The 10,706-nt window shown below is 47.8% G+C and overlaps 1 protein-coding gene across 2 annotated transcripts in view; it reads left to right on the forward strand.

Annotated features, from left to right (window-relative positions):
- Positions 1–4,097: 4,097 nt before the first annotated feature.
- The window catches only part of LOC308316601 (dynamin-1-like), a gene marked incomplete at both ends in the record, with an annotated part of 29,511 nt that continues 22,902 nt past the window's right edge, over positions 4,098–10,706 (forward strand). For both annotated transcript variants that reach the window (XM_080765289.1, XM_080765290.1), the window contains 4 exons: positions 4,098–4,258; positions 7,196–7,269; positions 8,526–8,675; positions 9,283–9,486. In XM_080765289.1, the coding sequence (XP_080621415.1) occupies positions 4,098–4,258; positions 7,196–7,269; positions 8,526–8,675; positions 9,283–9,486 (589 nt within the window). The remainder of the gene's footprint in view (positions 4,259–7,195; positions 7,270–8,525; positions 8,676–9,282; positions 9,487–10,706) is intronic.

The raw sequence follows: 10,706 nt of genomic DNA on the forward strand, positions 1-10,706 counted from the left end.
ATTGTTCTGTAAAGCACTTTGAGCTGCATTTCATGTCATGAAAGGTGCTATACAAATAAAGTTTTATTATTATTATTATTATTATTACTAAGTAGGCTAGAATGGGGTTGCTAGGTGTAAGTATGTAGGACTAGTAGCATGCCAACGTTTGTGCTATTGCCATAGAGAATGCATTGTGCGTTTAAGTTAAATTATCAGAAACTATAAAACATTTAAAAGTAAAAAAGTTCCAGCATGTGTCTCCACAGTAAGCCGAATAATAAAAAGTGTGAATGGAGTTTCTAGGTGAAAGTGATTTTTGACGTGCCAATGTCTGCCATTGAGCCCCATTGTAAATTTGAAAGCACTATATTTCTAAAACTATGAAACATTTCAAAGATTCCTTGTCAGGCAAACATGTCCACCATCTTGCAACACGGTCTTCATCAGAATGTTACTTGAACTGTAATATAGCCTTAAGAAGAATAAGTAGTTAATCGTGTATTTATTGTCAATTTATTAGTAGTTTATTGTAATATCTTCTACTAGTCCGGCAGCCGAGGTGGACGGGTGGGAAATTTGGTATATAGTATTTTTTTTATTGGCCTAAAATATTGTCTATATACATACATTCATGAATCTACTTGCTGTTAGTATCGGGCAATTTTTTATAGGGGTTTCTTGTGACCCTATACCGTTAACATCCAAAAATGTCAAACTTTCCTTTTGCATTAAGTAGCATGCGACATGGTCAAACTAGGTTGTTTTGATGATTCTGAATCCATTCCAAGCATTATTTTTGCACAGAATACACTCCTTGGGCTAAAAACGCCCATATAGACATGACAAATGTGATGAGGAGGTCAGCACATTTTGGGCAAGTGGCTATATTATGGCTGCTGGGAAAATAATTGTGCTATTTTATCATGATCATTAGTGAGGAGCTATTATTATGTGAAGATATAGGTTGAAAAGGTACACTTGTTAACGTGCTCTACAGGTAGCTGCTGCCCCGTTGTAGATGACATGCTGAAGGATCATGACTCATCTGACCATCTGTTGTATGTCCGGAAGATTCCACCTAACTCCATTTTGAGGGAGGGCCCCCCCCCCTTTTTGCCATAAATCAGTGCTATTGAACAACCTTTAACATGTGTTGGTTCAAAATCACACCCGTGTGAAGTGAGTGGTGCAATTACGCGTGGGGGTTCCCGGGGGGGGCACTCAGGGGGCCGGGCCGGTTCCGGCGTGCCGCCTTGCGTCCCAAACGGCTGAGAGAGTTACCATGTGGCGGTCCCTATACTGTACTGTACTGGCACACCCGAAATCATCATATATACAGTTAATACGTGCGTGTTTGTGTGTGCATATGGGTTGCGCACAGGTGGTGAAAAACAACCATGCTGTTTTCGTGCTCAGACTCAGCCACCCACCCACCCACACACATGCATGGCTCCGTAAGGGAGTGGTTGCACCACTCAAAAAGCTTCGACAAAAACCTAACTCCACTTGAGCTGGGGAGTGGAACCCCCCCCCCCCCCCCCCCTCAAGGACAGGGTCAGGGGTCACCTGACCTCACTTTGAGAACTGGTGACCTTTGCTCTGCATGAGGAACAGTTGCTCTTTATGGTTTTGAGTGGTGTATATAGCCACTCCTCATGGCTGGCTGGGTCTGTCCGTCCGAGTACGGAAATAGTGTTTGTTGACCATCAAGTGTCACTGTTACGCAGACTGTCTCACACACACACACACACACACACACACACACACACACACACACACACACACACACACACACACACACACACACGTGTACACACACACACACACACACACATATATAGAGGCCAGGGAGGAGGGCTTGTACAGTACAGTACAGTATACAGTACAGCATGAGTACAGTACACTAGCACCACTCAGTTCAGGCGCGTCTGATTTTCCCTTCACACTAGCGTCACTGTCATTCAGGGGGGACCCTTGCTAAACCAATTCAAATCACCCCGCCTCGACAATGCAGAGGGATTTTATTTTTTTTACATTACAGACTAGTCCATTCACAACAAAACCTGTCCCATGATTGATTGGTGCAGGAGCGCGGGCTGGTGTCTGCCTGTCCTCACAGGTCAGAGGTCACACAACAATGGACCAATTATATTACGCACTCGCAACTCAGCTGAGCAGCACCCTGGGGCCCACAGGGACAAATTAGCCAGTGCAGGGGCCGTGGCCCTGCAGGGGCCCTTGGCTCTCAGGGGCCCTTCAGGGAAATTGGACCGTCGTGGTAGTAGGTTTGACACCCTGAAATGGGCTCCTGGGGCCCTCCATTGGCCATTTATTTTGTTAAATTTAGGTCAAAAAGGTGATTAAAACACTGAAAAACATAGAAATGTCACACTCACACGCGCTATGGGGGGGCCCTGCGAAGATTAAGGTTAATCCGTCCCTGCCCTGGGCCGCTGTGGCCGTGACCATAGATCGGCGCCACATGCTGTCATTGACCTTTGCCGACCCCAAATTGAAGCCCTGTTCATGTTCATGGCATCAGAATCGGAATGTTTTAGCAGGGGCGACACGCTGTGACTGTGAGCCTGTATAGATCAGCTATTTGGGCGTTTAGGGTTATGGGTTAAGAAATGGCAAGAAAATTGTAAGTGCCATTCATGAAATCGCCGTCCTAAAACGTACTGTAGGCCCTCACAAATACAGTGTGTATAATAATAATAATAATACATGCAGGTGTGGGGGCGTGTACGTGCATAATGTGTGTGTGATATATAGGCCTGCCTGCAGTCATAAATGCATGTTGTGTGTGTGAAAAATAACTCCATCACACAGTGAGTGAGTGAGTGAGTGAGTGAGTGAGTGAGTGAGTGACACTCAATCCTGTAGGTTCACACTCTATAACATACGGCGAATTAGACCGTTCCTCACCCAGGAGTCAGCCCAGCTCCTAATCCAGACAACAGTCTTGTCAAAACTCGACTATTGTAACTCCCTCCTTACTGGCCTACCGGCATGTGCACTTAAGCCCCTCCAGCTGATCCAAAATGCCGCAGCTCGCTTGGTCTTCAACCAGCCAAAATTCTCACATGTCTCCCCCCTTCTCCGCTCCTGGTCGCTGCCCGCACAGAATACAAAACTCTGATGCTGGCATTCAAAGCAACCAAAGGCATGGCTCCCTCATATCTTGCAAGTAGCCTAGCTATATGATTGAACCCTACAAACCCTCCCTTGCACTCAGATCAGCCAACGCAGGGAAGCTGGAAGTACCCTCACTAAAAACGCCGGGACAACGCTCCACACGTCCCAAACTCTTCTCCCTTCTGGCTCCAAAACTGTGGAATGCCCTTCCCATTGCAGTCAGAACTGCAGCATCACTCCCAATCTTCCGCCGTAGTCTGAAAACCCACCTTTTCAGACTCCATCATGGCCCATAGCACTTACCCCACCCCCTTAGATAGCATTTCTGTAGACTTATAGCATGTTATGTAGACAGCACTATAATTGCATCGTATGTAGTCATAGCACGTCATAGTACATATGTATAGCATAGTATAGTATATATGTAGTATATATATGTAGTATATATATATATATATATATGCTACTATATATATGTAGTTTATATACAATAGTTTCATGTTCCACTGTCACTTTCTTAGCTTACGCATGTTTCATGATAAATGCTTTTTATGTGATGTATTCCCATGCTTTTTTGTTCTTGCTTAATGCAAATCGCTCTGGATTAAGAGCGTCTGCTAAATGCCTAAATTGTAAATTGAAAAACATTCTAATTCTCTTGCTCCACTCTGTTGCTTTTGTCGCCCACCTGTGGCCAGATCCTGCCCGTGCACCCGCAGCCCCTCCCCTCCCTGCGCAGCGTGACCAGCAGGTCTGACATCAGCAACACCCGCAGTCTCTCTCTCTCTCTCTCTCTCTCTCTCTCTCTCTCTCTCTCTCTCCACCTCTCGCCTGAGTCGCCTCCCCACCAACCATTATACCATCGCTTCTCTCCTCTCGCTACATCTCTCTCTCTCTCTCGCTCTCTATCCGATAGCCAGGCAGGCATCCATTCATCCGTCCGTCCCTCCCATCACTCACCTCACCCACCACTCATCATGGGGAACCGAGGCATGGAGGACCTCATCCCTCTGGTGAACCGCATGCAGGATGCCTTCTCGGCCATCGGCCAGAACGCGATGTTTGACCTGCCTCAGATCGCGGTGGTCGGCGGACAGTCGGCCGGGAAGAGCTCCGTGCTGGAGAATTTCGTCGGCAAGTGAGTGGTGCTGGTGCAGGTTATTATGGGGGGGGGGGGGTTTAATAGGGCTATTTTCATTCATCATCAGGGGATTCAGGGCATTATTATTCTTCTTCTTCTTCTTAACTCCGCCCTGCGTGCAGATGTGAAGGTTAAATTCAGCATCTCTAGCTGCTGCTGCTGCTGCCTGCAGGCAGCTGTGCATTGAAGGAGGATGCAGCAGCAGCGATTTCGTCATCGATCGTGTTGTAGGTTTCCATTTGGTTTGGGGATCCTGGAATGTGTTTGCTTGTTTGTTTGTTTGTTTGTTTGTTTGTTTGTTGAGGAGATCCGTTTTTAGCGCCCCTCCCCCCCCCCCCCCCCTCCACACACGACACGGTGCCCCCATCCCCTACGACCCCCTTGAGGCTTGATGCATGACATCATCCCGGTTCATTAACTTCAAGTCTTTATGTAACAGTGGTGATAAAACAACAGCACTAATAAACACAGGCTGCTGTCTTTTATCATGACACCACCTCTGAGAATAAGGAGAAAACAGCGACATCTCTCTCTCTCTCTCTCTCTCTCTCTCTCTCTCTCTCTCTCTCTCTCTCTCTCTCTCTCTCTCTCTCTCTCTCTCCCCCTCTCTTTCTCTCCATCAAGTGTCAACTGTGTGTATTTCAGACAGTCAGTCGTTTTTATTAGGAAGGAAGGTATAAGCTTTTAAAGTAAACAAGCTTATATAGGATTACAACAGTGATTCAATGTTTTCACATCAGTGAAATAGATGCAAGATATAGACGTATAGTAATGTTTGTAAATCTGCCTAAAAACAGGGGCTTAGAGCGGCGGCCACATGCATGCTATAGTGGTTTCCTGAGAAGACGGAATTGACTGCTGCATGTTGACAACCAGCATGTGACAACGTGCTGGTGCACAGGTGGAAACGGACCAATGGCAAATAGTAAATGGCACTATTTATATAGCGCCATTATCCAATTACATTCTTGCAGGAAACCGCCAAAAGCGCCAACCTGCACATCGGGAAGCAATTTGGGGTTCCGCGTCATGTCATCGTTATTGCTCAAGGACACCTTGACGTTAACTCGTATAACTATACGTTTTAAGATAATTGTAGTGGAGTGAAAGTGAACGGAAATGTCATTTCTATTCATGACGTTCTAATTAGTTCATCGCAAATTATCAAGTGTGACAATAGAGGGTATGCATGTGACATCATCATCATCATCATCCTCATCATCATCCTCATCATATCCGGAAGTTGTGCGGGAACGCCAAAGTGGAGTTGCAAAAAACTACTTTCTGGCCTTGACAGGCTTGACAGCCCATATACGTCCAAACAGAAAAGTCCTATACCTGCTTGCATTGCGGGAACCCCTTTGGGTGTTATAGCATTATTGCTTTAGCTATTGAAAAATAGCAGATCTACAAGCTCGGTGGCGCGCTATACGAGCTTGTATAGGTCTGCTATTTTTGAAAAATAGAAGAACGACTGACACAGAAACATTTGACACTCGATTTCCCATTCACTTCATGCGTGCGCATACCCTCGACTTACATGTGTAATCGTCACTGCCCTGCGCTGTGTGACTGCCCTGCGCTGTGTGACTGCCCTGCGCTGTGTGACTGCCCTGCGCTGTGTGACTGCCCTGCGCTGTGTGACTGCCCTGCGCTGTGTGACTGCCCTGCGCTGTGTGACTACCCTGCGCTGTGTGACTGCGCTGTGTGACTGCCCTGCGCTGTGTGACTGCGCTGTGTGACTGCCCTGCGCTGTGTGACTGCCCTGCGCTGTGTGACTGCCCTGCGCTGTGTGACTGCCCTGCGCTGTGTGACTGCGCTGTGTGACTGCCCTGCGCTGTGTGACTGCCCTGCGCTGTGTGACTGCGCTGTGTGACTGCCCTGCGCTGTGTGACTGCCCTGCGCTGTGTGACTGCGCTGTGTGACTGCCCTGCGCTGTGTGACTGCCCTGCGCTGTGTGACTGCCCTGCGCTGTGTGACTGCCCTGCGCTGTGTGACTGCGCTGTGTGACTGCCCTGCGCTGTGTGACTGCCCTGCGCTGTGTAACTGCGCTGTGTGACTGCCCTGCGCTGTGTGACTGCGCTGTGTGACTGCCCTGCGCTGTGTGACTGCGCTGTGTGACTGCCCTGCGCTGTGTGACTGCGCTGTGTGACTACCCTGCGCTGTGTGACTGCCCTGCGCTGTGTGACTGCCCTGCGCTGTGTGACTGCCCTGCAGTGTGTTACTGCCCTGCGCTGTGTGACTGCCCTGCGCTGTGTGACTGCCCTGCAGTGTGTTACTGCCCTGCGCTGTGTGACTGCGCTGTGTGACTGCCCTGCGCTGTGTGACTGTCCTGCAGTGTGTTACTGCCCTGCGCTGTGTGACTGCTCTGCAGTGTGTTACTGCCCTGCGCTGTGTGACTGCCCTGCGCTGTGTGACTGCGCTGTGTGACTGTGCTGTGTGACTGCCCTGCGCTGTGTGACTGCCCTGCGCTGTGACTGCCCTAGCTGCGCTGTGTGACTGCCCTGCGCTGTGTGACTGCCCTGCGCTGTGTGACTGCGCTGTATGACTGCCCTGCGCTGTGTGACTGCCCTGCGCTGTGACTGCCCTGGCTGCGCTGTGTGACTGCCCTGCGGTGTGTGACTGCCCTGCGCTGTGTGACTGTGCTGTGTGACTGCGCTGTGCGACTGCCCTGCGCTGTGTGACTGCGCTGTGTGACTGTGCTGTGTGACTGCGCTGTGTGACTGCGCTGTGTGACTGCGCTGTGCGACTGCCCTGCGCTGTGTGACTGCGCTGTGTGACTGTGCTGTGTGACTGCGCTGTGTGACTGTGCTGTGTGACTGCGCTGTGTGACTGTGCTGTGTGACTGCGCTGTGTGACTGCGCTGTGTGACTGCGCTGTGACTGCCCTAGCTGCGCTGTGTGTGTGTGATCCTTGTTCTCTCCTCCCATGCAGGGACTTCCTGCCTCGTGGATCAGGCATCGTGACCCGCCGCCCCCTGGTGTTGCAACTCATCAACTGCCCCACAGGTACATCAAATACCGCTAGTTATACTTAGCCGACGTACGTGCAACTTAACCCACTAAGGCCTCATTCACACCAAACACCAATCAACTTAACCCACTAAGGCCTCATTCACACCAAACACCAATCAACTTAACCCACTAAGGCCTCATTCACACCAAACACCAATCAACTTAACCCACTAAGGCCTCATTCACACCAAACACCAATCAACTTAACCCACTAAGGCCTCATTCACACCAATCACCAATCAAGCAAATGTTTGGTGGGGGTTTTTTTTCTTTTCCTTTTTTGGACCACCACAATGCTTTTCCAATGGGAGTCACGTGGTTTGATCAAACATTTGTGTTTGATTGCGGATTGCTGGTGGTGTTCTGCCCCTCCCCCCCTCCTCATCAAACACAAATGTTTGGTCAAACCATGTGACTCCCATTGGGAAAAGCATTGTGGTGGCCCCCCCCCCCAAAAAAAAACAAAAAAAGCGACCAAAGATTTGCTTGATTGGTGTTTGGTACTGTACGTGCCTTCTAAATAATGTACTCATCCAGCTTAGCGAATTTCCGGCGATAGTTCAGGTAGTATACGGTAAGGCAGGAGGTGGAAACTGTTAACCTCACTCTAACGTTGATACACTGTATGGCCGCAGACTTCCGTCTGGAAATGCTTTGTGCCAGGAATCCCCCAGAAGAGAACATTTGTGTTAAAGAACTTCAAAATTATTCAAACCCTTTCTTGGTTTTTTCGCAAAAAGCTCAAGAATAGCACATGTACAGGCTTGGATGTACGCGGCATGAAGTGATGCGCTATGAGGCTTGCACGTCTAATGCTAATTTTGCATAGCCAACGCTAACATCTAACATGACACGGATGCTTTGGTTGACACAAGAAATACGCAGCAATGCACGCATAGGCGGACTTTGCGTGCGTGCGCGATTTTTTTAACCTTTATTTTTTTTATTTTAGCGTTTTTACAATGCCCTAACCCCTAAAAATGAGTTATTTAGGTAGTACAGCAGCTCACACACATACACACATGCACTACAGCCGTACAGCGAGTCATCATATCATGCTAAGAGAGATGATTACAAACTATAGTCAGAAGCCATAAGTTAAGTTTGAAAAAAAAACAAACATTTATTTTTTATTTTTTTGCTGCACCCCCCCAAAATCCGCCCATGGCATGAATGCACGCCCAATGCGTGTGTGCGTATTCAATTGAATGAATGCATCAGGAGCGTCGGTGTGTTGTGATTTTGTGCAGAATACGCAGAGTTCCTCCACTGCAAAGGGAAGAAGTTCGTAGACTTCGAGGAAGTCCGCCAGGAGATTGAAGCCGAGACGGACAGAATCACCGGGCAGAACAAAGGAATCAGCCCCGTTCCCATCAACCTCCGAGTGTACTCTCCTAATGGTAACGCACGCACTCACACACACACGCACGCACGTGTGTGTGTCTATAGGCCAACCCATTTTCTGTCCAGCTGGACAGTTCTATTTGTCACTGCATGTTGTGGGATGTGTGGATTATATACGCATCCCTTTAGGCATGCACCAAATTCTTGTTTTTGGGGTTTTGTTTTGTGAAACAAACAAACAAATGGTCATTATGAGAACTATAACTGTTCAGAATAGCCAGATAAGCAAAACACGACAACACAGACAGCCCCAAATGGATGCTTTTCAACAGCAGATATAAATATCGGCTACTAAAAGTCAAAGAGCCATAGAAGATCCTACTTTTAATGGGACCCTATATATGGGGTGTGCGCGCACGTGTCGAGATACATTTTAGTCTCCGTTTTAGTCATCATATAGCTTAGTTTTTATCTAGTTCTCGTCGGTGAAAAAAGGTAGTCGACGAAATACGTTATGTCCACGAAATAAACTGTATGCCCTCTCCTCTCCTCTCCTCTCCTCTCCTCTCCTCTCCTCTCCTCTCCTCTCCTCTCCTCTCCTCTCCTCTCCTCTCCTCTCCTCTCCTCTCCTCTCCTCTCCCCTCCCCTCCCCTCTCCTCACAGTGCTGAACCTGACCCTGGTAGATCTCCCGGGCATGACCAAGGTCCCCGTGGGGGACCAGCCGGCAGACATCGAGGCTCAGATCAGGGACATGCTGATGCAGTTTGTGACCAAAGACAACTGTCTGCTCCTGGCCGTGTCTCCGGCCAACTCGGACTTGGCCAACTCCGACGCGCTGAAGATCGCCAAGGAGGTCGACCCTCAAGGTACGCACAACGCTTTCACCTTTCCAACCGGGACGCGCCGCCGCCCCCTCGTCCAGACGGAGTGGGGCTAACACGGAGCAGCGTGGAGCGTTGGGAGTTTGGAAGCGCTCGTTGTAAATCACTCAGCCGGTTTCCTGCGCACCGCCTGTTTCTAAATGTTCACATGACCGCAGGAGGCAGCAGGACGTTGCGTTTGTTGAAAACGAGCACTTCCAAACACTGACACTTACAGTAGCTCATAACATGTCTACGGTGGATTTGTATGAAACAAATACTTTGCGGTTTGAAAAGAGGATCATCCCATTCAGACCTATGACGTCAAGATAAATAAATAAAAAGTTTTCTACGTCATGACAATTTTCGGAAAAGATTTGAGGCACAGTTTAACGATTTTTCAAAAATAGCAGACCTATACAATTTGAGCTTGTAGATCTGCTATTATTCAATAGCTAAAGTATAACATAATGTTTTAAAACACCAAAAGGGGTTCCCGCCCCAAAATGGGTAATTATTCAAGCTTTTGGTACAGCTGTCCTTTGATACAATCAGATAGGACTTATCTGTTTGGATGTATTGGGCTGTCAAGGCAGAAAGTTAGTTTTTTGCCACTCAGTCAGTAGGCGTTCCCGCATAACTTCTGCGTACGATGATGTCATAAGATGATGTCACGCCTATAGCCTCATACCCTGCCCTTTATATGTCATGTTACGTTGATTGTATTATATTATATTTATGTCAGAATCACAATGACGTTTTCATCACCTGTCCACAGGAGGCTTTTCAAAAAAATAAAAAAATCTGACACAAACAACATAATCATACCAATATACCAGTCAGAATCTATTCACATAATATTTGAATAATTGGCAAAACACCACCATTTTAACGATAATACCTGTATAACATTAATATAATATTTGTATTAAGTCACTTTTCTGTGTGAATGAAATATCATTTGGTCCAATCTGTACTCTATTGAGACATTTTAGATCCTGTGTGTCTATAGGTTGGACACAACCTTTGAGACCATCCGTTCTTTTTGGTTTGATACCAATTTTCACCTGAAGGTCAAAAAGCGGTTTCTCCCCTGAGAAAGCGGGCAGGCAATATTAGCTCAGCTTAGCTGTGTGTGTGTGTGTGTGTGTGTGTGTGTGTGTGTGTGTGTGTGTGTGTGTGTGTGCACGTGTGTGCACGTGTTTGTGTGTGTGTGTGTGTGTGTG

Source organism: Protomyctophum bolini, assembly GCF_963924005.1.
Source record: "Protomyctophum bolini genome assembly, chromosome: 6".
Lineage (NCBI taxonomy): Eukaryota > Metazoa > Chordata > Actinopteri > Myctophiformes > Myctophidae > Protomyctophum > Protomyctophum bolini.